Genomic DNA, 26053 nt, shown 5'->3' with positions numbered 1-26053 from the left:
CCTGTAATTCATATAAACGGAGTCGTGGTCCTGTCCCTTGTTGCCTAGCTCATTTCAGTCGGCGTAATTATTTCGAGTTTACTCATGTTGATGCGATAATCGATAGTTATTCCTTTTACTGCGGAGTAGTAATGCATTATATGAATGTTCCATGCTTTGTATATTTTTCATTTATTATCCATTTTGGGTTAGTTTTGGTATATGGTGTGAGATATAATTCAAGTTTGTTTTTTCTGCCTATGGCTATCCAGTTTCCGGGGCTGTTTGTTGAAATAATGATCCTTTCTCTGCTGAGTTGCCTTTGTACCTCTGTTGAAAATCAGTGGTCCTTTATATGTGTGTGAACCTATTTCTGTACTCTGTGTTTCATTGGTCTATTTGCAGATTGTTTAGAAGATTTTATTTACTTATTTAGAGAGTGGGGGGAGGGAGCAGAGAGAGCGGGGGGGAGGGAGCAGAGAGAACGGGAGAGAGAGAATCCCAAGGAGACTCCCCACTGAGCACGGAGCTGGACCAAGGGCTCCCTCTCCCCACCCTGAGATCATGACCTGAGCAGAAATCAAGAGTCAGGTGCTCAATCAACTGAGCCACCCAGGCACCCCTCTCTTTGCCTATTTTTATGCCAATTTTCCAAGCTGTCTTCATTGCTGTAGCTTTATAATGATTCTTGAATCAGGTAGTGTGATCTTCCACTTTTGTTTTCATAAAGTTCTTTTTGGTTATCCTAGATCCTTTGCACTTCCTCATGAATTTTGGATCCAGCTTGCCAACCTCCAGCAAAAAAGCCTGGTGCCTTTTGTTTGGGATTCCACTGAATCTATAGATCAGTTTGAAAGAATTTATATCTTGATGATATTGAGTACTTCAGTCCATGAACATGGTATATCTTCTCATTTATTTAGAACTGCTTTTGTTTCTTTCAGCTGTGTTTTGTAATTTTTGGTTTACATATCTTGCCTATCTCTTGTCAGACTTATTTCTCATAATTTCATGTTATTGTTAATGGTATCTTTATTTCAATTTCTGCTTGTTAAATGCTAATATATAGAAATAAAAGAGATTTTTGGGTTTTTTTTAAGATTTTTTTTATTTTTTATTTTTTATTTATTTTGACAGAGAGAGACACAGCCAGAGAGGGAACACAAGCAGGAGGAGTGGGAGAGGGAGAAGTAGGCTTCCCAATGAGCAGGGAGCCCGAAGCGGGGCTCCATCCCAGGACCCTGGGATCATGACCTGAGCCGAAGGCAGACGCTTAACGACTGAGCCACCCAGGTGCCCCTAAAAGAGATTTTTGTATACTGATCTTAACTTTGCTAAAATCACTTATTTGTTCTAGTAACTTTTTTTTATGGACACCTGAGGATTTTCTACATATACAATCACGTTATCTGTAAATAAAAAGATTATTCTTTTTTTTCCAGTCTGGATGCCTTTTACTTCAATCTGTGTCTAATTGCTTTGGCTAGAGCCTCTATTTCGATACTGAATAGGAGGACTGAGAGCACATATTCTTGTTCATCCCAATCGTAGAGGGAGCGCATTCAGTCCTTTAAGAATAATGTTGGTGGTAGATTGTTTTTGTAGCTGTTCTTATCAGTAAGAGGATGTTCCCTTTGTGAAAATAGAGGAAACCTCTTGAAAATGGAGTCAGGAAGCCCCAAAGAAGCACTGTCACTCATGTCCCACTCCTTGCAGCCTGCATCACCAGCAGGAAGAAGGAAGATAAGAATTATCTTGATGAAGGAGGACATTTTTCCCATAGGAATTTAATCTCCTACTCTTAAAGAGAGGAAGGAAGATCCCTCCCTGTCCTAGCAACAACACACTAACGACCACTTACTGCCAATGAGGAAATGCCACAACCTCGAACTCTTGTTTTCTCCAATAAACTGTTTAAAACAACCCTCCCCAACTTCCTCCTGAAACCAAATAAAAGCTGACCTTCCCTTTATCTCTTTGGACCTGCCTTGGCTCACCATAATTTGCCTCACTCCAAATTGCAATTCCTCTGCTATTCCTGGATAAACTCATTTTGCTAGTAAAAGAAGTGGTTATTTTATTTTTAAGGTTGATACCTTCTATTTCTAGTTTGCTGAGAGTTTGTTTTATCAGGAAGGGTTTTGGATTTTGTCAAATGTCTTTTCTTCACCCATCGAGAAGCTTTTTTAAAGTTAATATGTTCTTATGGGAGATTATATTAACTGATATTCAAGTGTTGAATTAACCTTGTGTCCTTGGAATAAATCCCACTTGGCTATGATGTATCATCATTTTTATATGTTATTACATTATTTAATGAGATAGAGCTGCTGAAATTATATTTTTCCTTGACTGAGTGTTGGTAGTTCATCTCTCTCAAGGAATTGTCTGTTTCCACATACATCAAAGGAACAGAATAGAGAACCCAGAAATGGACCCTCAACTCTATGGCCAACTAATCTCAGACAAAATAGGAAAGAATAGCCAATGGAAAAAAGGCAGTCTCTTCAACAAATGGTGTCAGGAAAATTGGACAGCCACATGCAGAAGAATGAAACTGGACCATTTTCTTACACCACACACAATAATAAGCTCAAAATGGATGAAAGACCTAAATGTGAGATAGAGATCCATCAAAATCCTAGAGGAGGACACAGGCAGCAAACCTCTTTGACCTCAGCCACATCAACTTCTTGCTAGACACGTCTCCAAAGGCAAGGGAAGCAAGGGCAAAAATGAACTATTGGGGCTTCATCAAGATAAAAATCTTTTGTACAGCAAAGGAAACAGTCAACAAAACTAAAAGACAACCTATAGAATGGGAGGAAGATATTTGCAAATGTCTTAGCAGATAAAGGGCTAGTATCCAAAATCTATAAAGAATTTATCAAACTCAACACCCGAAGAACAAATAATCCAATCAAGAAATGGACAGAAGACATGAAAACGCATTTCTCCAAAGAAGACATACAAATAGCCAACAGACACATGAAAAAATGCTCCATATCACTCAGCATCAGGGAAATACAAATCAAAACCACAATGAGGGGTGCCTGGGTGGCTCAGTCATTAAGTGTCTGCCTTCAGCTCAGGTCATTATCCCAGGGTCCTGGGATTGAGTCCCGCATCGGGCTCCCTGCTCGGTGGAAAGCCTGTTTCTCCCTCTCCCACTCCCCCTGCTTGTGTTCCCTCTCTGGCTGTGTGTCTCTCTCTGTCAAATAAATAAAATCTTTAAACAACAACAACAACAAAACTACAATGAGATACCACCTCACACCAGTCAGAATGGCTAAAATTAGTCAGGAAATGACAGATGTCGGCGAGGATGTGGAGAAAGGGGAACCCTCCTACATTGTTAGTGGGAATGCAAGCTGGTGTAGCCACCCTGGAAAACAGTATGGAGGTTCCCCCAAAGTTGAAAATAGAACTACCCTATGACCCAGCAATTGCACTACTAGGTATTTACCCCAAAGATACAAATGCAGTGATCTGAAGGGGCGCCTGTGCCCTAATGTTTATAGTAGCGATGTCCATAATAGCCAAACTATGGAAAGAGTACAGATGTCCATCAACAGACGAATGGATAAAGAAGATGTGGTCCATATATACAATGGAATATTACTCAGCCCTCAGAAAAGATGAAATCTTGCCATTTGCAATGACGTGGATGGAGCTAGAGGGTATTATGCTAAGCGGAATAAGTCAATCAGAGAAAGACAATGATCATACGATCTCACTCACATGTGGAATTTAAGAAACAAAACAGAGGAGCACAGAGGAAGGGAGGGAAAAATAAAACAAGATGAAATCAGAGAGGGAGACAAACCATGAGAGACTCTTAATCACAGGAAACAAACTGAGGGTCGCTGGAGGGGAGGGGGGAGGGGGATGGGGTAACCGGGTGACGGGCATTAGGGAGGGCACGTGACGTAGTGAGCACTGGGTGTTGTATGCAACTGATGAATCACTGACCTCTACCTCTGAAACTACTAATACACTATGTCGGTTAATTGAATTTAAATAAATAAAAAAAGGAATTGTCTGTTTCATTTAAATTGTTGAATTTATCAGTATAAAGTTATCCATAATGTCCCCTAGTTATCTTTTCAATACGGAATGTGAAGTGATGTCAATTCATTCCTAATATAGGTAATCTGCATCTTCTTTCTTCTATTACTGATTAGTCAGGATAGAAGTCTACCAATTTTATTGACATTTTCAAAGAGCCAGTATTTAGTTTCATTGACTTCCTTATTGTTTACTTTTTTATTTCCCAATTGATCTTTTGCTTACATTGAATTTAATTTCTCTTCATTTTTTTGGTTTCTTAAGGTGAAAGCTGAGCTCACTGGTTTGAGACTTTTCTTCTTCTCTAGTACAGGCATTTTAGCGCTATAAATTTCCCTCCAAGTCCTGCTTTAGCTGCATCCCAGAAATTCTTAATGAAATTCATTAAGTTTGAAACACTTTCTAATTTACCTTTTGATTTCTTTTTTGACTCGTGGATTTAGAAGTGTTTTATTTTGTTTCCAGATGTTTTGGGGCTTTTCCAGAGTTCTTTCTGGTTCTGATTATTAATTTAAATTCATTGTCAGAGAACATACTCTGTATGCTTTGGGTCCTTTTAAACTGATTGACTCATTTTACGGTCCAGAAAGGGGCCTGTGTTAATAATTGTTATATGTGTACTTAAATGTGTTGTATGGTTGCTCCGTGGAATGTTCTAGAAGTGTTGATGAGATCAAGACTGCTGATAGTGTGAGCCTAGAATCTTATGTTATTGCTGATCTTCTATTAATTGTTGACAGAGAGGTGTTGATGACTCTGACTGTGATTGTAGATTTGTCTGCTGTTCCTTGCACTTCTATCAGCTTTTGCTTCATGTAGTTTGAAGTCCTTTATTCAGATTATGATGTCTTCTTTATAAACTGGCCCTTCATCATTATGAGATAACCCTCTTTACCCCCAGATTGTTTGCCTTGAACTCGGTTTTGTCTGACACTGGCACAGCCGCTGCAGCCTGGTTGCAATTACGTCAGCGTGGGGTGTCTAATTTCATCCTCACACTTTGTCTTTACACTTTGCTTCCTACAGGGTTTCTACAGCACCAAGGTATCTTCATATATTGATTAACTACAAAGGGAAAAATAATCATTTTACGGTGGAGAAGCAGAGCAGAAACCACCCTACCTATGGGACCGAGGTTAATATCATCAGTAATAAGAAATGAGTGTCACTTAGCCCTTGATGCAGTGGACCGAGAAACACACGCCAGCACTTCTGGGCCGTTCTTGCCAATAATGCATGATCTCACTCCAGTCGTGAGAGCTCCTCAAACACACCCGAATTGAAAGACATATTACAAGTGACTGATCAGTGCACTTCATAAAAGACAAGGAAGAAAAGACCGCGTCGGTGTTACAGAGTGGAGCAGAGCGAGGAGAGAGCAGAGCTAACTGCAGTTGGGTCCCAGACAGACGAGGACACCATGGGGGGAGGACGCGACGAGCACCAGGCCACAGCCTTTGCCGGCGGTGCCGTCCTGGCTGAGAGAACCCACACTCCGGGCTCGGGCTCGGGCTCCGGTCTGTCTTCCTCTGCTCTGCTCCCTTTTCCTCTCTCCCTGCCTTCTTGTGGATGCATTTTTGTGATCACGCCTTTTGTCCTGAGTTGGCCCCCAGCTGTGACTCTTTACGGTGTGATTTCGGTGGCTGCTTAGGGTGTCATGTCCAGCTGTGGCTGCTTACCACAGTGGTTCTTCAGGCCACGTTTGGCCATGGCCCGGGCAGCGGTGGACGTCCTCGTGTGTAGGGACCACACGACACCTGATTATTTCTGCTTTCAACAGCCGACTCTCTCTTTAGAGATTAAAATAATGCAAGCCTTGAATGCAAGCCTTGAAGCTGCAGGTACATCAGTGTGGGGCAAATCAAACAGATGCCTAAAGGGAGCCCCCTTAAAATATTAAGGAATATTTTAATATTCAAATCAAACAAATTAAATGGCGTGCTACCCCAAACCACAGTGCCGGTGCAGGAGAATCCATAGACATGAAGCAGAATGGGAGAGGCTAGACACGCCAAGCTTACGCTGTGTGGTTCTGCTTATGGAAAGTTCCGGAGGGCAGTGATGGGATGGGGCAGGAGGGGTTCCTGGGGCTGCATGTTCTGGATCTGGATCTGAGTGCTGGTTGCTCACAGATCACATGCGAGATGTGCCCAGAAGACTTAAGTGTGTTCTGCCTCAACAACAGAAAAAAGTAACGTGCCACACAGGTTTGCTGTTCTCGGGCGATTCTGTGTGGACGGATGGACGGACAGATCGATTCAGGTGCTCGTGGAAAGCTGTGTGGTAAAAGCCGTTTTCCCAATCGCATGGCCAGCCTCACAGGGGCCGCCGGCCACCGGCCGGGCCATGGCCACAGAGCCCTGTGAGAGTCTGGCTCTCCGTCCACTCCAGACCATGCGCCTGTGCTCTCAGAAACACCAGAAACCTTCCACTGCTCTCCTGGCCACGTGGTCTGCCCGCAGTAGCTGCCCTTCAGACCGTAATTGGGCTCAGGGCTGATTATCTCACCCATTTATCTACCCAGAATCCAGGCTTGCTGGCCCCAGGGATGCAAGACAGCTGCTCCGGCTGGTTAATTGCTTCCCCATCAGGAAGGTGGTTTTGCTAGGCAAGGTCCGAGAGCATCTTTCTGGGGACCAGCACAGAGGAGCTGAGCCTGCGGCGTCCACAGGGGCCAGGATGAAACCAGGCCAATGAATAAAACACCTCGGTGAGGCCAGTGCGCTGCCCCCCCCCAGGGAGACCGCCCCTCCTCGGGGTGTCTGGCTGTGTGCTCGCCTCTCTGCTGCCCCGCCCCGCCCTTTCTGGTGCACGGTCAGCCCTCTCTGCCCTGGCCTCCACACCGGCCCCAGGGGGGCCCAGCTCCGGCCCTGGCCCAGCCATGGGGACCCCCAGACAGAAGCCGGGGCCTGGCAGGCACTGTTGGAAATAGCTGGCTCCCAGGGGGGACTGGAGCAACACAGAGGGAGAGGACAGAGGGCAGCTGATGGCGAGCCCGAGAAGGCAGGGCCGGGGACCCCGCGGGCTCTCCCAGAGCCTCACCGGCTGACGGATTGCCACGTTCTGTCTGCTTGGTCTGTCTTTTCCAAGAACCGACTTTTTAACGTATCTATCCTGCTGACTTTTATTTTCCCTCCTCCATAAACCCTGCTTCTTTGGCCCCTGCATTTATGTTGTAGCCTTTTCTTGAGCTTCTTCAGTTATAACCTCAGATAATTCACTTTCAGTCTTTGATTTTCGAATAAGCGCATCTAAGGTTATAGAAGTTTCTCTTGAGACTCTTCAGCCGCATCCCACAGGTTGTGACATGAACCCCCTCACTGCCTTGCATTGGTTTGCTCCCCACTAAAGGGGCAGGTCGCGGGCAGGGAGGCGGCGGGTACAGCGGCCACCCTGGGCTTTCCCTGGACAATGCCCAGCTCACGGTGCTTGCTTGTCCTTCCCTGAGCAGCTGGGGGTGGCCCTGGGACCGAGTGCTGGCCAGAGTCTCAAGGACAGCGTCTGCTCTCCCGACAGGCTCTGCCTTCCTCATTAGTGCTCTTGCCCGGGAAGCAGGACCAAAGCCCCTCCAGGGAGGACGGAGGGCAGAGGGCTGCATCACCCAGCAGTGCCCTGCCCTGGACACCACCTCCTGTCCATCCGAGCTGGTCAGGGACCGGTCACTCATCGTCCCAAGCACAGCCTCCTGGAACCACTAGAGGTAGTTTCTGTCCCTTCTGGTGTACGTCCTTGTTCTAAAGTTACTGTTGTTTTGTTTTGTTTTGTTTTGTTTTGAGATTTTATTTATTTAGAGAGACAGCAGGAGTGGGAAGAGGGGCAGAGGGAGAGGGAGAAGCAGGCTCCCCCCTGAGCAGGAAGCGACATGATGCGGGGCTCCATCCCCGGACCCCGACATCACGACCTGAGCTGAAGGCAGACCTTTAACCAACGGAGCCGCCCGGCGCCCCTCTAATGCTACTGTTCTAATGCTCTGGCCGGAGAGTGTGGCTCCGTCCTGGGGCCGCCTTCGCAAAGCTGTTGCGATCTCTCCTCGATGGTGTGACACACGCTTGGTTTTTGTGAATGTCCCGTGTGTCTCCTCCGGCCTCCGGTTCCTGCTGTTGGGGTGGGTGCAGAATCATGTACAGACACATGCATGAGCAGTGTATGTTTATGTATGTGCTATGTCTGTATGCGTATGTTACACGTAAGTTAATACACGGACATACATATTTCACATCATATATATAAACACATTGTCCATCACTTATGTACATGCGTCCATGGGTCCTGCTAGAACTCTTCCCACACCTTTCCCTTTGAGAGCCTTTGCCAGCGCGACTTCCCCACGTTGTTAGCGATCAGACGTCTCTTTGTCTTAGGTGACATAGAAAAATACACGGGAAATAAGACAAACGAGTTGCATTATTTTTTATCCCCATATGAAAATCACGACGTGCAGTCCCGTAATTACCGCTGTACCTTGAGTTCCCTACCATTTTATTTCCTAGTAACCATCCTCTGCGGATTATTGTGCATCCCCTGATCTCGTCGCTCCACTGAATTCCTCGGGGGTGTACGGTTCTTCCCCTGCCTCTGCCCCACCCGTGGCCACTAGCCCCACAACCGTTCTGCGGCCCTGCATCGGTGAGCTGTGCTGTCCACGCGGCACTGCTGTGGGCAGCATCTCCTTCCTCCTTCCGAGTGAGAAGGGACCTAGGCGCTGGGATCGCCCTCATGTCTCGTCCGCCTGCTTCCAGGCAACCGACCCCACTGGCACCTCGATCTCGGACCTCCAGCCTCCAGGACTGGAAAGAAACGTCTGCTGTCTGAGCCGCCCCGTCTGGAATTTTGTTACGGAAGCCGAGCTAAGTCAGTGTTTGCTTTTCTGAAATTCATCTTAGAGAAATTCTTTCAGAAAGGATGTGTGAGTAACACATTTTTTTTTTTTTTTTGAGTCCTTACAATTCCAAAATGTCTTTATTTGGTGCTGCCAGTTGAATGCTAGTTTGGCTAAGTATATGAGTCTAGATAAAAAACCCAGGCCCCCCACCTGCATAGGGGGAGCCATGGAAAGGGCTCGAGATCGAGGAGTCCCAGCCTGGGTGCTGGGGGTCGATGCTGGGGGCCGCATCCCATAGAATAAAGTGTAGGGAGAGGGGCAGGGGTGGATCGGAGAGGACATGGTGAGTTTGGGCCTCAGGGACCTGCAGAATGTCCGTGGGGAGGAACCCGTAGGAAATGGCCACAAGAGACAGCTTCGGGCCACAGGTGGCTTGGCCATGGATTGGAAGAGGTTTCAGTGGCCCAGACATAGCCCCCTGAACTTGATGTGTAGGAAGCACGGAAGACGCTGGGCAGGCTGGTTTGGGCAGCACATTTAATGTTGGGTTTTACAATATTCCCAGCCCTGATGACTCCTGGGGGTTTATGCTGATGGTTTGTGAGCCACTGACACCGAGCGGGGTGTCTCCCCCGCCATCTATGCCCACCGCCTGCCCCTCCCTGGGCTCACAGGGAGGAGGGAGGGAGTGCCATGCCTGGAGAGCCCCCCCAAGGCCCCAGGGTAGCCCACAGGCAGACACCCTTGGATCCTCAGGTAAGGCGTGTGCTTGCATGGCCCCCTTCCCTCACGCACGGGCTCAGCCCTGACCACCCAGGGCAGTGAAGTGAGGGGCCTGGTGCCCCACCCCAGAACAGGTGAGGGTCCGAGTAAAGTCACAGTGGACACCGTCTCCGGGACGTAGGCCCGAGGAGAAGACCACGGGGGAGCCCTGACGACCCAGGAAACACCCGCCTTGGGCCAATGCACGTCTGGTCGTGGACGAGCTGCTCACGATGTGACAGGAGGGAATCTGGCTGAGGGCCGAGGCTGCAGGGACAAGGGTGGTTGGCAGGGTCCCAGGGGCCACATGTCAACCCTGAGGAATGGCCGAGTGACCAGAGCCAGGTGTCCCCTGCCTTGGCTCTCCCCTTGGGGCACCCTGATGCCCTCCAACTCACAGGCTCATCTGGTCGGCGACTCGAGGTGGCTATGAGAGGTGGCAGATGCCCACAGCACACCACGCGGTGCCCCAGCAGCAGCCCCTGGCCACCCGAGGACCAGGGCGGCATGCGGCTCGGGCAGCCCAAGCCTCCACAGGGACCTCGCACCCCCCAACCTGTGTGCGGGGCAGCCCAAGCCTCCACAGGGACCGCGGGCGGGCTAGCCTCACCTGCCCCTGGCAACAGGGCCCGGCCGGAGTCCACGGGTCAATAGAAAGCCCCAAACAGAGTGGCCACCTTCTGGAGGATGGTCTTGTGGTTGGCATACAGCGGGATGCGCTTGTCCACGACCTGCCACTGGACAGACATCCTGGGGTCACAGGTGTGCAGGTGCTGCAAGGACAAACGGAGATCCTGACTCCCCCCTGAGCCGGCACAGGCACCCCAAAGCTTCAGCTGCAGAAGGGCCGCGAGGACGCCACAGCCCTGGTCCCTGCTACAGGCCCGGCCTATGGCTGGCTCACTGTGCTCTTCTAGCAAAGGGGAGTGAGAACAGCTACTTTAGACATGACTCAGAGAATCCTGCCCAGCCCCGAAAATCCTTCGTGAGAACAGACCAGGTGGCCTTATTCTCAGGTGTTTGTCCTGCAAACCCAGCCCCAGGTCTGCTCCCTAGGCCTCGGTGGTCCCAGCTCTAGACTGATCTAAGCATGGGGGATGCTATCCCCGTGAAGACACGTGAATCCTGCAACTCTGGCTCGGCTCTGGCCTCTCCTGGTGCCTCTTGGAGCCCCCTACTCTCTGCAGCCCCCACCCTCTGGTCTTAGCCAGCTCTGGCCGCCTGGGAACCCGGGCAGACCCGTCCCGGAGGCCTGGAGGTCCCCCCAGAGCATGCCCGCCCCACGTCTCCCCCTCCTGGGAGTCTGTGGCCGAAGCCCCATACAGAGTTCAGCCTCTTCAGGTCCATGTCGCTCTGGTCTGGGAAGTGGATGCTGATGGCCACCGTCTCAATCCAGGCGTTGTCCGTGTTCCTTGGGTCGTCCACGTACCCCTTGTACACCTGGGGGGCAGCGCGGGGGTAAGCTGGTCTGCCCAGTGGAGCACTGAGCCCCGCCCCGGCGCACTTCCAGAGGGAGGGGCCCCACGCGAGCCCTTTGCTCCCTCCAGGCCCTGGGACGCCCTGGGCACAGCTGTCTGCTGCCCCAGACCCTGCCCCCATCTCCCTGCCCGGTGCATCTTGCTCCCCAACACGGCCCCAGCTTCCTCACTCAGCTCGCTCCCGGGCTCTGGCCCGACATCCAGACCCTCCTCACTGTTCTTGGAAGGACTGAAACAGGATGGCGGACCTCAAAAACATGACGCTAAGTGAAAGAAGCAGATGCCAAAGGCCGCACACCATGTGATTCCACTAGCAGTGGGGGTCCTGTGGGGGCCGACGGGTGCCTGCAGGGGCGGGGGCGGGGGCGGCAGCGAGCGCTGCTGGGTGGGATGGGCACTTGGGCTGATGCGAATGTGCTGGACAGGTGGACTGATGGTCGCACCCATGGCCAGGGCACTCAAGGCCACTGACCTGCTCACTTTGAAACGGTTAATTTTATGGTACATGGATTTCAATAAATAAACTACTTAATTTTTCTCACAAAGTACAGAAGAGAGATGGCAGTGTCACCCCCAGCCCTGCCCGGGACGGCCCTCGTGAAAGGACTGGCTTTGTAGGTCAAAACTCTGAACAGCAGCTCTTGCCTGTTTTGCCCCGAGTGGGGCCAGAAACAGGGCCGGGAACAACTCAGATGTCCACTGAGGACGCTCGGCAAATCATGGCGCAGAGCCTCCCAGGGCCATGGAAAAGGGCAGGTGAATTTTTAAATCAGGGCTTAAAAACATGACTATTGCGAATTAAGTGAAAAAGGTTATGGAGAAATGTGTGCCATGTGGCCCCACTTCTGTCAAGCGTGTGTGGTGTTCACGCACAGAGGTCACGGGCTCCGGAGCCCCGCGTGGGCGTGCACAGAGGTCGACGGAGAGCCTGGAGCGGAGCTCTCCGGGCGGCGCCATGGGCGAGAGTGAACGTGGGTGTGTGGCGGCAAATGCGGACTGCTTTCGGAATGACGAATAGATTCGATGAAGAATACAGGCCTGACCAAGCTGCACGGGCCAGGGCCTGGGGAGCCGGCGGCTGGCGTGCCAGCGCCCCTCTGCCCAGGGAGACACAGACCCTGTGGTCCCCGTGTGCCCGGGTGTGCTCAGGGCAAGAGTGAGTGTGGGAGGGAGGCACCCAGCCCCTTGATTTAGAGAGAATGGGGACAGAGAGGGGAAGCAGGTGCCCAAGGCCCAGAGCCACGGCCTGCCACCCCTCCTGCTCCCAGGTCCTCCCTTCAGGAGCTGCGGGGTGCGGGCTGGGAGCAGGGTGCCCAGCGTCCCATCCTCTGCTCACCCTGCAGCCCTCACCAGCAGCACGCTGTGGGGGACCGGGACACACAGACGGGACTGAAGCAGGACGGCCCCTTACCTCGGTGCCCTGAATCAGCAAGTTCTGGAAGGAAGACCAGAACTCTCTGCGGAGGACCTGCTTCAGCTTCCGGGGCAGGATCTCTCCTGGTTCGCGAGAGCCCTAAGCAGAGAGGAGGCAGAGGCAGGTCTGCGAGGCTGTGCAGAGACCCACCTCCCCTGGCCACCAGCCCAGCGCGGGCAGCCGGCCAGCCCCGCGGAGGCGCAGGCGGACGAGGGTCTGGCAGCTTGGCTGTCTCGGGGCTGCAGCGATACTGCCCAGAGCCCGCTGCCCACGTCAGCCTGGGATGGAGCAGGGCTGAGTCGGGCCAAAGGCTCAACCTCGGTGGGGTGCACACGGGCACTGGGGCCTCTCTCTGGCGCCCATAAGGAAACCAGTGCCCTGCCCCCCACCTGCCCACCAGCAGGAGGGCATGTTTTCATTGTTTGCATCCCTCAGATGCCATCTCCCACCTCTGCTCCCCCAGGCTGGGCTCCCGGCCATTCCCAACGCCCCCTGCCCCGGGGACCCGGATTCTGAGCCTGCAGCGCCCGGCCCTCGACCCTCTAAGAGACCCTGCTTGTTACTGAAGTCCCTCCAAGTCCCTATCACAGCCATCCTGCTTTGGCCCTTGAGACATGCCTGCCCCTCGAAAGATGCAAGTGCCAGAGACCCATTCAGGCAGGCCACTGGGGGGTCTGCAGGCACAGTGCCCAGGGGGTCTGCAGGCATGCTGCTCGGAAGATGCCAGTTGGTAGGAACCACATTGGGGCTGGGCCAGTGTCCTGACCGGAGAGATTAAAGTGCCCAAGAGGGAGGCTGAATCGTGTTAGAGAAGCCCCAGGGCGAGAGGGGCCGGCCGTAAGCCAACCCCCCGTTCAGCATGGTGCTCCCTCAGCTGGGGATACAGGAGTCCTGGCTGCAGGGGCCAGAGCTGCCCAGCGCCCCGGACTCCTTGTTGCAGCCCCGGGACCTGGCCATCCGCAGCCGAGCAGCCACTGGGCCATGGGCAGGTGCCGAGCTGGGGTAGATCACGGACGTCCCAGGAACAGGCTCAGAGGAGAGGCCCCCCGAACAGGGCCACATCCCAGACACTGTGCACCAGCTCAGAGCCTGCCGGGGGACCTGGTCCTCCTGCCAGGACCCCAGAACAAGGATGGGGGCTGGGGAAGGCAGAGTGATCTGGGAGTAAAACCCAAGAGGTTCAGCCCAGGGCCTCCTGCACCCCAATCAGGTTTGTCCCTACAAGGCCTTGGGGTGCACTCCGGCCTTCAGCCCTACAAGCATCTGCCACTCCCTGCCTCCCCACAGCTCTGCACGTTGACTGTCCTCAGAGCTCAGCTCAGCGCCGCACAGAGGTAGGTGCCCGCCCGGGACACCTGCATGAGGAGCCGTGTGGCCCCTGAGGCCACGAGCTCCACAGGAGGCCCAGCTGGGCTCGGACACAGCCCCAGCCCTGAGCCTGGTGCTCAGACACAGCGGGTACCAGTCAGACTCCACACACCAGAGTCTTTGAACCTGTTTTCACAACTGCAGGAGAAGCAAACAGGAGCGGGGTTCCTCCTACAAAGCCCAGTACAAGTTTCCCCTTCAGGACCAGGGACAGAGTCCAGAGCAGGCGGGTGGCAGGGGGTGGGGGTGGCGGGTGACTGCAGTGGGGCAGGTGCTGGGCGCTTGGGTGGGACCGACGGATGGGCAGCTCCCACTGGCTCACCCCTGGCAGGGCCCAGAATTCCGAGAGCAGGTGCTTCACGACCAGCACCTCCAGCATTTTCTTTATGCTCTTCCTGCAGATGGCGCCATCCTGGTTCCGCCTCCACCTGCAGAAGGGGCCGTTCACGGGGGTCCTCTGACAGGAGGGCTCCCCACCTCTGCCCCCCTGCCCTCCCGGGGGCCGACCCTGTCTCCTTCCCCAGCAGCCGCCCCAGGGGAAGAACCGGGCTAGCGGCCATTAGGGGGTGTCTTCCCCACTTCACTACTGCTGGGAGGACCAGCATGGGCTGGCTTCTCAGGCAAATCATTTTCTATCGAAAGCCTCAAAGAGGCACACGCCCTGGCCCCCGCTGACCCACTGCTCACTCTTTGGAAATGCTGGGTGGGATTACACGTATTTTCGTTTTGTCTGTGGTCCTGGGCTTTGGCCGTGGCTTTGCCCCTCTCCCAGAGGCAAGCCAGGAAAGGGGGACCCAAGGGGAAACAAGGGCAGCCCAGGGTGTGGGGACGGGCCTGGGTTTCTCCCAGGGGGTACGGACACTCCCGCCCCATGTCTCGGGTGTGCCCGAGGGTCAGCGGATGGAATGGACCTGAGGAGGGGCCCGTGGGTGACTGGGTGGCCTCATCGGTGGCGTACTCACCGGGTGATCACAGGCTGCAGTGTGTGGTTGGGTCCCAAACAACCAAGGCTTCCCCGCCCACGCAGTCCTGTGCGGCCCATGGGGTTCCTGGGGTGGACAGGGGTCCGCTTAGATTGCCGCTTGCCTCTGGGAGGACCAGGCCGGGGCAGTGGGCAGGGGCCCCTCGGGGGAGCACGCCGGCTCCCCCCGGACCTTCTGCGGCCCAGGATCTTCAGGGCACAGACAGCTCACCTCAGTGGGATGCTGGGAAAGAGCCAGCGTGTGGAGGCGCTGATGGGACCCCAGATCCACCAGCCCAGCCAACTCCAACTCCCCACCTAGGACTGTCCCGCTGGGGACACATGTTGTCCCTGAGGGCCTCCGAGGGATGAGGCAGGAGCTTCAGGGCACCTTGGAGTTGGTTGGAAAAGCAACATCCGGCCCCACTGCGGACGCAGCAGTGTTGGGGTGGACACCGCGCCCCCCAGAGAGCATGTGCCTAGCTCATCGCGCATAGACACACGTCCGCACCCGAAGGCCTCACACACGCGGGTCCCTCTGTGACATGCCAACCTGCTGTCTCCCCGTGCCACGGCCCCGCGTGGCCTCCTGTCTCGGCAGTGGGGGCCCGTCTCCCACCACCTCCGGACACCGTGGCCCACTCTTGTTCCAGGACATTAATGAAAGCCCTGCCCCTGCCAGCTCTCTCAAGCGGCCCCAGGGCCCGTCCGCTCCAGGGGCTCACGGTGTCCCAGCAACTGTTGTCCCTAATTCTGACGGCCCCTTTCTCATCCTCCAGCCCCTGGAGCGGCCTCCTCCCCAGCGACTCTGCCCAGAGGAGGCTCCTTCAACTCCAGACCCCCAGGCTGACACACAGAGGTGATCCCCAAGGACTGCCAGGCATGATGTCACCGGTCACTCAACAGCTGGACTCAGACGTACAGAGTGCCCGTCCCCGCACAGAACAGACGCTGGGAAACACGTTCATGCCCTGACGGGACCCCACTGCCCCTCAACGGCTCCCCTGTGGCCAGAACCCTCTCGGGGGAAGTCTGCTCTTTCTCAGAAATCCATGGAGATGGCGGGACGGTCATCCCCATTTTACGGGGAAGAACGGAAGTCCCCGAGGTTACTCAGGGCTGAAGGCAAAGCACCCAAGGCCAGTGGGGTGAGTCCCAGGAGGGGCAGGGAGGGGGGCCTCGTCGAAGTACCAAGGAAACGTTTTATGTCAATGTGTCTTTTCTTCTGTGTTTTGTTCATTTTTACCAGAAAAATGGCTAGTTTGCCAAGACAGGACAGCTGAGCCCAGAAGCAAGCCTCCAAAGGCCCCCACAGGGTCAGGGTGATGCAGGATGGCGGGCGGCCGCACTCACAGAGGGAGCCCATCCTGAACCGCGTAGAGCCCGTGGAAGCTCCGCCGGTCTATGGGCCCATCCACGGCGTTGTAGCTGATGCCAGCCAAGGCTTCCAGGGCGCTGGGAGCAAGTGGAGAGTCACGTCCCGGTAAGAGAGGGTGGTGCCCTGGGCTGGGCCGTCAGAGAGCCTGCGACCGCAGATGCCCACAGCCACGCGCCTCCCAGCACATCCCAGTCCTTGGGGAGAGCGGGCACCCCGTCCAGGCAGGAAGCAGACCCTCGCCCTGAGCCGGCGCTGGCGGTCACCCGGAGTGCCTGGCGGGTCCCTCGTCCACCCTCCTGCCGGGGGCAGGGATGCACACACTCACTTTCCCATGGGGTCCACCGAGGCCTTGTCCTTCCTGTCGTCCGTGTAAAAGGGTGGGTCATAGATGAGAAACTCCGTCTGCACAAACACGGCGGTTCTCCCCTCAGACGGTTACCCCAGACTACAGCTAGGGCACCCAGGATGACCAACGGCGGCTCCTCCTCGTCAAAGTGCTCATAGCCAAGGACCCCGAGACCCTCCCCAAAGTGCACATGGTAGCTCTGAGCTCAGGCAGGCCTGCGGGGTGCACCCTCCACTGGGGACCCAGCCGAGGGGGCAGCAACGGCACTGCTGGTCTAGGGGAGCCCCCAGGCTGGGGTGGGGGGTCCAGGCTGGACTGCAGGAGTGAGGAAGACTCCAGCTGGCAGGGGATGGGGAGAAGGAATGGAAGCCACAGCCTGGAAGGTTCTGGAAAGGCCAGAGAGAAAGCCCGTGGGGGCAGGGAGGGCCCGCAAAGGCCGTCAGCCCTTCCTCTCCCTTCGATGCTTTCCCTCAGCTGGTGCTCACAAAAGGGGCACTGACCACCTCGGGATGCTGGGGTCCAGGACCAGCGAGGTGGCCAGAGGTGGTGGGACAGTCTGCTCCCCGTGTGGGTCAGATCCCAGCTCCACCACCCTTAGCTGTGTGTACCAGCGGGACTCTGTCTCCTCCTGTGTCCAACACGTCCCTGGGGGGCTGCAGCCGGTGAGTGCACCTGGGGCCCGGCTGTGTCGGAGGGCTCGGGGCAGGACTGCTGCCCCAGAACCCGGGCGCCTCCGGCCAAGGCTGGCACTCACCTCCCAGGGCACCTTCTCGTTGGGCACGGGGAAACGCGTGACGTGGGAGTTGGGGTAGAGGAGGTGCCGGGCGTTCACGTGGTGGGTGTCGCCCACATCTTCTGCCTTCTGCCTGCCGTCCAGCTCATGGTCCTGCCCCTCTGAGGTCGTCTTGGGTGCTGGAACAGCCACAAGGAGCGGTGGGCAAAGCCGGACCCCGGCTCAGGCACCTGCCCACAGGACAGGGGCGTCCTCTATGGCCCTTTACCCAAAACTGAGCCTTCTCCACCTCCCTGAGCCCAGAGTGAACACCACCAGCCCTGAAGGGGGCCCCAGCCCAGGGCCCCAGGACCATGGCTCTGGGAGGACCGAGATCTGGGGTCAGGGAGTGTGCCCCCAGCCAGCACCTGCCTCCTTGTGTGGCTGCCCCAGAGCCCGTCCAGTTAAGGAGGGCCAACAATGCCCCAGGAGGGCTAGTCATGCTCACTTCCTGGCTGGCCGCAAACTTGGAAATGCAGACTTTGCTTTCTGTCCCCCAGCACCTTCTGGAGCTGCCCCTCCTTTGTGTCATGATGCACAAGAGGAGGTCAGGGACGTGGGCCAGGCCTCTTCTCAAAGTCCCCCACCTGGTCATGTGGGGGGCTCGGCTGTGCAGGGCCCCTGCTTCTCTGGGACAGGCTATGCTCCCACTGGGCGCTCGGTGCTCAGGAAGAGTTCAGTCAGCCCATCCCCAGGCCTAGGGGGAGCCCTGCCTGCTGCTTCTCCTCCCCATGGACCCCCAGATTCAAAAGAACACAGGCCAGTAGAGACCAGCCGCGGTCGCAGCCTCCACTCACCCAGGGTGGGGAGGCCCTCCTCTGAGCCAAAGCCACCGTCCCTCAGCGCCTTCATGATCCAGTGCAATGCTCTGGACGTCTGGGCCACCTGAAAGGCACATCCCAAACAAGGTATGGTCAGCACCTGCCCCCGTACAGCACAGCCACCCCTCCACTGAAACCACAGGGCACCGCTGGTAGCGCCCATCCTGCTGCATCCAAGCCCGCCCTGTTTCCCTCGGTCACCAGCAGTGCCCACCAGAGAGACACAATGGCCACTGGAACTGGACACACCAGAGGCCACTGGACCATGCTGAAGCCCCAGAAGACAGCTCTGAGCCACAGGGAGAAGGTGGGGCACCATGACCCACGGAGTTTCCCATGGCTCCTGCTCCTCCCAGAGAAAAGAAGCTTCTAGAAACCAAACATACTCAACTGCAGGCGATGGCAGGAGCCACGGGACGAATAGGGGCTAGGAGGACGCCGCTCGGCAGCACCCATGTTAGAGGGTGTCAGCAAGGCGAGGCCCCACAGGGGAGGAGGCCGTTAGGGCAGACCCCCACATGCAGTGGTCCCTGGGCAGGGGCTGGCTGATGGCGGAGCCCCTGCCAGCCCAGTGGCCAGGTGGCTTGCCCCCACCTGACACAGCAGAGCTGAGAAGAGACAAGGCTCCAGTGCCAGCCTGGAGGGCTCAAGCGCTGCCTGCTGGGAGGCTGCTGTGGGCAGCAGGGGCTCTCATAAGAAAGCACAAGTCCTCTGTGCCCCCAGCAAGAGGGGCACAGAAGGGCAGGGACCCAACCTCCACCCTGCCTCCCCCTCCTTATCCTGGAGGCTGGAGGCCTCCCTGACCCGCCAGCCCCCACATCTGCCTTCATTGCTGTGCTTATTAAACCACACTGTGACAATGGACATTTATGTCTGTGCCACCCACACTGGAAACCTCTGAGGGGGAGACAATTCCTGTTCACCTTGACATTCCTCAGGACAGCCCTGGATATGGCACAGAGGAGGAGCAAAGGAAACATGAAATGAAGGATGGATAGATGGATGGATGGATGGATGGATGGATGGATGACAGATGGAAGGATGGATGGATGGATGGATGGATGGATGGATGATGGATGGAAGGATGGATGGATGGATGGATGGATGATGGATGGAAGGAAGGATGGATGGATGATGGATGGAAGGAAGGATGGATGGATGGATGGATGGATGGATGATGGATGGAAGGAAGGATGGATGGATGATGGATGGAAGGAAGGATGGATGGATGGATGGGGGATGGATGGAAGGAAGGATAGACAGATGGATGAATGGAAGGAAGGATGGATGGATGGATGGATGGATGGATGGATGGGGGATGGATGGATGGATGGAAGGAAGGATGGATGGACAGACGGATGGATGGAAGGAAGGACAGATGGATGGAAGAATGGAAGGAAGGAAGGACAGAGGGGTGGATGGAAGAATGGATGGATGGAAGGAAGGATAATGGACGGATGTATGGAAGGACAGATGGATAAATGGATGAACGAATAAATGAACGAATAGATGGATGGGTGGGTGAATGAACGTTCAGGGACCTGAGCCCAGCTAGCCTGCAAGGCTGCTCAGCGCTGCCTGTCTCAGGCCCAGGGCTTGGAGCCCAGTGGATGTGGCTCAACTGGTGGAGGAGCATCAACGTTCATTGATGGGGGATGAGTGGGGCAGGGGCTGTTCACCTAATGCCAACTGCCTATTGACAATGTCCTTTGAGCTCCCTCTTACAAAAGAACAAGCTCCCTGCGTGCAGAAGCATCCAAACCTTGACCCCACAATCCAACCATCGGGGGCTGGTCTGAGATGTCCACACGCTGCTTTCTGATGTTGCTCTCGACATTCAAATGCATCTTGCATCCCCTGTGACCCTCCCTCCCAGCATCCCCAGGCGCCTGGGAAAGCAGGCCAGGGCGTAATTCCCACAGCGTCTGGACGTAGAGTCCTGCAGAGGGGTCATCTCAGAGGACAGCTCTGAGGAGACCAGAGAAGGGGACCAGAGCAGCTCCCTCAGACCAGCCCCTGGTATAGACACCTCCCAGTGCAGTGGAGTCGAGCTCAGTGGGGAAGTGTTTGACAGAATTTTCTGGAAGACAAAGAAGGCGCTTCTTCCGGTTGGGAACGGTTGTCCCAACATTCCCCAAGTCCTTCTCAGGGTCATTTCCCCAGCATGCTCCTTCTCAAAGAGTGGTGCCCAGGCCTGTCGGATGCATGACCCAGAAAAGGAGGGCCCGGCCCGGCACCTACCTGCTCCTCCAGGGAGGACAGTCTCTGCTCCATGGAACCAGACCGCTTCAGACTTTCCATCTCCAGCAGGTCCACCACAGTGTTGACCCTGGAAGAACACACAGCTGAGCCCAGGCCAGGCTCGAGGGCCCGGATGTTGAGGAAACATGGCGCTAGGCTGCAGGGGGAGGTCCCTGCCAGATCCAGCAGCCTGGCCCCTCCTGCCCTTAACTTCAGGCCTCTTCCCCTCTATCTGAAAGTATTTATAACATACATTTCTATGCAGAATGAGCACTGCCTCCTGCCCTGAAGGGGAAGATCTGGTAGCGAGTGCATTGCCCCCCACCTCACACAGCCATTCTGACTCCTGTAGGGGCCTCCACGGGGGAGAGAGACCCAAGTATGCGAGATGCTCCTCGCCTTGATTGGCCCGCGGGCTGCCAGAAGGCGAAGCACAAAGCTCCGAGCCGCTTCTGGGCCGCACTGGGCGGGGGGAGGGGCAGCACTGCTGTTCGGGTGACGTCTGTCTGGTTTGGTCCTATTTTGCTACAACATGGGAGTTTCAGCGGCTCTGGTCTGCCGCGTTTACAGTAAGTAATTCCAGACGTCATCCAGGCTCTCCCGTCTGCCTGTGCGTAGGGTGCCCAGTCCCACCTGCAGGGGACGCTCTCCTGTAAGAGAGCTGGCCCCCACTTCAGGGACCGGTGGGCGCGGAGGTGGGCCCGTGGCCCACTGTGAATGGTTGTCTAGGGAACGGGGAGGGACGTGCCTCACTGAGGCCCAGGCGTTTACTATTCCTCTCACTATGTGTCCCCTAATCCCACAAAAGCCACAAAACCGCTTCCTGCCACGGACCCCATCCAGCCCGTGAATATGCTACGTGGGTACTGCGTGTCTTTGGACCCTTATGACTCTTGTCAGCACGACAAGCTTGTCAGAGACCCCACCTCATCAACAGACCCCTTCCCCACTTTGTGGCTCAGCCACAGGGCTGTGGGGCCGCGGTGCGCCTCCCGGGGCCTCGGATCCCTCCTCCGACCCAGGGAGGGAAGGTGGCCGGTGCAGGGTAGCATCGTCCCCTGTGCTCCAGCCAGGACGTGCTCCTGCCTTACACGTGCGCTCCCTCCCGTGCCATGCCAGGCGATGGCTGTCATCACGGCTCCGTTCACCGAGGAGCCCAGAGACGCACAGCAAGGCAGGTGCACGGCTCTAAGGAGAGGTGTGCTCAGGCTCGGCCTGGCTGCAGGGAGCCCACCCCTGGATGCTCAAGGCCCCAGGACGTCCTTCTACACACACGGCCCACGGGACTGCACCAGGGACAGGACATAGCTACGGGGCACGTGTCCCCTGCCTCCTCCTGGCCCACAGCAAGGCATACCCTGACTGCAGGACCAACTCCTCCCACCCTTCAGGGCTGGGGGGTGAGCAGCCCCGACCTTACACCAGAAAGAAGGCGGGAGGGAGGAACTGGGGGCAGGGGGACAATGCTCAGTGAGCCTGAGCTCCAGGCTCGGCCACCACGGCCCCACAGAACCGGCAGCAAGGCTGTGTGCCAGTAAGCTCACTGAGCTCACCCCCCAGGCCAAGCGGGCCTCCCCCACCAGCACCCCTCCTTTAGCCCTGTCTGCAGGGGTCAGCCCTGTCTTCGGCCCGGGTGACCTTCTCCCACCCCGTGGGGTCCCGTCCTCCTAAGGACCCAGAGGGAAGGCCATGAGTCAGTTGGAGGACACAGGTTTCCCGCCCCAGGGGCCTGGCCCAGGTGGGCTATGGCCCTGTGTGACTTGGAGCTGCAGGGGTTTCCCGCCCCCGGGCTGCCCCGGCCTCCCCTACTTATCACTGATGTCTTGTATCCGCTGCTCGGGCCTCTGCTTCTGCTGGTACTGCTGGTTCTGCAGGTAGTTCTCCTTCAGGTAGATCTCCCAGGACAGAAGGGCGGCCTCCTCGTTCTTCTCCAGCTTGCTCTCTGCGGGGCAGGCAGGGGCAGATGGAGGGAGGGGGGACTGGGAGGGGCTGCGGCGGGGAGGAAGGGCTGGGGGGAGGTCGGAGGCCCATGGAGCTTCCAGGATTCTGGAAGGAGCAAACCACGCTCCCTGTGGGCCCCTGACTGCACCCAGGACCCGAGACAGCGGAGAGTGCGCTCTGGGGACCACGGAGGGAGGGCCGGCTCACTGAGCTGCTTGTGCCTCTTGGCGGGTATCTTCAGGACGACCCTCTTGATGAACAGGTGCAGGTGGCTGAAGAGGATGAAGGGGGGCGGCGCGGGGGGCCTGCCGTGGTACTCCTCTATCAGGTCGTGGCGCTGGAACTTCCAGATCTGGTCCGTGTGCTCCTGGACCTGCTGGAACGTGTAGCTGGCAGGAGGCAAGGGGCGCGGGTCATGGAAGAGCTGGCAGGACCCCCAGAATCGCCCACAGCACCCCCTGAGGGGCCTGGGGTGCAGCCTGTGGAAAGCAAACACACAGCACCCCGGAGGACAATTCCTGATGCAGACAACGACCAGCCTCAGGGTTCTGCGCTTCCTGGGAGTTTCAGCAGTTTCAGTGGTGAGAATGAAGAACACCTGGATTTCAGATGTTCTAAAACTTGTGAGCGGACAAAACAGGCAGAGGACTGTTGGGAGGTGGACAGGGTCCTGGCATTTGACAAAATCTCAACAGAGATTATCTGTTGAATTTGACACAGAGAAGGGACAGGATCTTCAAGGGCAGACGTGGCTCATCTCCGCACACTTGTCGTCTAGCCGGAGGGCCCTGGCGGGCTGCCCAATGCCAGATGTAGAGAGGCCCCCAAGGGGCGAGAGAGAAAGACACCCATCCAGACCAGGAACGCAAGGGACCCTGTGCGGCTGACCCCCACTCGGCTCCTGTTGGGGCTTCATACACAGAGGATGAATACAGGTCATCCCGTATCCGAAGAGCCGCGTCCTTAAATGCTGGGACACACTCTTCCACATCCAGAGATGACCTCAGCCAGGTCCCCTTGCCCCGCACAGCCCAGCTCCGTTGTTTGCAAAATGGAAGGTCTGCACAGGGGCGCCTGGGTGGCTCAGTGGGCGAAGCGTCTGCCTCCAGCTCAGGTCATGATCCCAGGGTCCTGGGAGCCTACTTTTCCCTCTGCCTGCCCCTCCCCCTGCTTGTGCTCTCTCTCTCTCTCTCTCTCTCAAATAAATAAAATCTTTAAAAAAAAATAAATGAAAGCTCTACACAGAAAGCTTTCGCCCTCTGGATCTTACTCGTTTCCACAAACAATCTGTGACGTAATATTTTCTCCACCAGAACAGAAGCTGAGCAAAGCTCGGGTATTTCTGAGAGCCCTGGGTGAGAATCCAAGCTGCGCCCCGATGTGGCTGTGCCCTGGGCCCCCCAGGAGGCTCACTTCCCCGTGAGTCCCCCGGCCCGTGGGCAGCCTCTGCGCAGCAGGGAGCAGGGAGAGGGGCCATGCACTGGGCTGAGCGAGGCAGCTCGCAGCGCTGGCGTCTGGGGCCCCGGGCTCGCTCCGTCCGCACTGGCTGGGCCCCGCATGGGCAGCACTCACTTGAACATGGCAATGAGGAGGTTCAGCAGCAGGATGTTGGTGAAAAGCAGGTAAAGGCAGAGCAGGATGACGGTCAGCCACTCGGGGAAGGCAGGCTCGTGCCGGATGGCGTCGCTCTCGGGGCACTTGGGCTTGTAGGGATCTGTGCCATTGGGGCTGCACTGGTCCAGGCTGAAATTCACACCTGGGGGGGGCGGGCAGGGAACAAAGAAACCACACAGAGTCACAAGTGTCCCTTGGGCAATGAGCATCCCCGGGGCCTGGACGCCCCCTCAGCTGTCAGCTCAGGCCCAGAGAGAGGCGTCTGTCCACACCCAAGTGTCCTCTGTGGGCAGGAAGAGGGAAGGACCCCTCCAGGACTCTTGCCTGGGCCCCAGGCAAGAACCAGCCCCGGGGCGGGGTGACGCAGGCCCCAGCCATGGAGAGCCCAGTGCCGTGGGAGAGAATTCGAACCGAGAAAAGGAACAACTTTCACAATGAGGAAGGAGGCAGGGGGAGGGAACCATGTGTCACGGGCCACATGCTGACCCACACAACGGGGTGGGGGGTACAAACCGAAGTGCAGTCCCACATTTGTAGCAAAGGGAAGGGTGCAGAAGATAATAAAACATAAACAGACGTCCAGCTTGTATGTCAAAACACTCCCAAGGAGGCGTAGCCATTGGCAGCTCTTAACGGCAGCGAACCGGGGAAGTGGGGTTACAGACATTATTCTTTATACCTACTCTGGATTTAACATTTTTCAACAATGAGCATGCACTATTTTCTTTAAAAACTGGAAGTCTGTACCTCCCACCACCCTGCGCCCTTTTTGCCAATCTCCCCACCCAACAAGCATGCACTGTAAGGAGAAGAAAGAGCCCAAATCAATAACATAACCTTCTACTTTAGTAAACTAAAAAAAGGAAAGCAAACTGAACCCAAAAAAGAAGGAAATAAGAAAGATCAAAATGCAAATAAATAACAGAGAGAATACAAAAAACAATAAAGAAAATCAATAAAAACCAAAATCTGTTTCCTGGAAAAGATTAAGAAGATTACAACCCTTTACCTAGATTTATCAAGGGGAAAAAAGGTTCAAATTGTTCAAGTTATAAACGAAAGAAAGAACATTACTACCAACCCTACAATAATAAAAAGAACTATAAGGAAATATTACAGAACTGTGTGCTAACAAAGTAGATGACTTGGAAAAATGGGCAAACTCCTAGCAAGAGATAAAACACCAGAAGTGACTGAAGAAGAAGTGGGAAATACAAACAGACCTATAACAGGCGAAAAGATTGAAGTAATAATTTAAAACTTCACACAAAGAAGAGTTCAGGCCCAGATGACTTCACTGGTGAATTCTACTGAATGTTTAAAGAATTAAAACCAATCCTTCACAAACTTTTCCAAAATGTGAAGGAGGAGGGAACACTGCTAACTCATTCTATGAGGCCAGTATCACCCTGATACCAAAACCAGACGAAAACAAAACTATAGACCAATGCCCTTTATGAACATAGATGCAAAAACCCTCCCCAAAATGCCAGCAAACTGAATCCAGCAACACATAAAAAGAATTTCACACCATGACGGAGTGAGATATATCCCAGGAAGGCAGAGTTGGTTTTACATCTGGAAATCAATTAATATAACACACCATATTAATAGCATGAAGAACAAAAGTCATGTGAACATTTCAACAGATGCAGGAAAAGTGTTTGACAAAATCCTATACGCTTTTATAATAAAAGCACTCAAGAAACTAGGGATAGAAGGGTGCTTCTTCACTCTGATGAAGGACATTTACAAAAACCCCACAGTGAACATCATACTTAATAGTGAAAGACTGAAAGCTTCGCCCTCTAAGATCAGGAACAACATAAAAATGTTTGTTCTGGACACTTCTATTCAATGTTGTACCAGGAGTTCTAGCCAGGATAATGAAGCAAGAAAAAGAAATAAATGTATCAGATGGGAAAGGAACAAGTAAAGGCACCTATATTTGCAGAGGGCATGATCTTGTATATAGTAAATCCCGAGGAATCCACTAAAAAACTATGAGAGCTGTAAAGACGTTCAGCATGGTTTCAGGATACAAGATCAACACGCAAATATAGCATATTTCTACACACTAGCAATAAA

General features: G+C 55.0%; 1 protein-coding gene and 1 non-coding gene across 18 annotated transcripts in view; both read right to left on the bottom strand.

The window, feature by feature from the left end:
- Nucleotides 1–7943: 7943 nt before the first annotated feature.
- TRPM2 (transient receptor potential cation channel subfamily M member 2) overlaps nt 7944–26053 on the bottom strand; it is a 62943-nt gene continuing 44833 nt past the window's right edge. For 11 of the 17 annotated variants that reach the window (XM_027585316.2, XM_027585312.2, XM_027585313.2 and 8 more), the window contains 14 exons: nt 23924–24107; nt 22559–22740; nt 22220–22352; nt 20411–20498; nt 18146–18233; nt 17331–17488; nt 16556–16632; nt 16206–16307; nt 14854–14940; nt 14214–14319; nt 12521–12622; nt 10955–11071; nt 10242–10404; nt 8877–9898 (listed from right to left, as the gene is read on the bottom strand). In XM_027585316.2, the coding sequence (XP_027441117.1) occupies nt 10279–10404; nt 10955–11071; nt 12521–12622; nt 14214–14319; nt 14854–14940; nt 16206–16307; nt 16556–16632; nt 17331–17488; nt 18146–18233; nt 20411–20498; nt 22220–22352; nt 22559–22740; nt 23924–24107 (1550 nt within the window). In that variant the 3' untranslated portion in view covers nt 8877–9898; nt 10242–10278. Of the gene's footprint in view, nt 8404–8874; nt 9899–10241; nt 10405–10954; nt 11072–12520; nt 12623–14213; nt 14320–14853; nt 14941–16205; nt 16308–16555; nt 16633–17330; nt 17489–18145; nt 18234–20410; nt 20499–22219; nt 22353–22558; nt 22741–23923; nt 24108–26053 lie in introns of those variants that run through there. The other 6 variants (XM_027585326.2, XM_027585325.2, XM_027585324.2 and 3 more) reach the window with 5 other exon arrangements.
- LOC113919100 lies at nt 14171–14260 on the bottom strand. The gene has a single exon (XR_003518830.1). It is a non-coding gene; the product is annotated as a Z6 small nucleolar RNA (small nucleolar RNA).

Source organism: Zalophus californianus, chromosome 1, assembly GCF_009762305.2.
Source record: "Zalophus californianus isolate mZalCal1 chromosome 1, mZalCal1.pri.v2, whole genome shotgun sequence".
Classification (NCBI taxonomy): domain Eukaryota; kingdom Metazoa; phylum Chordata; class Mammalia; order Carnivora; family Otariidae; genus Zalophus; species Zalophus californianus.
This window is presented reverse-complemented; position numbering and strand designations above follow the sequence as displayed.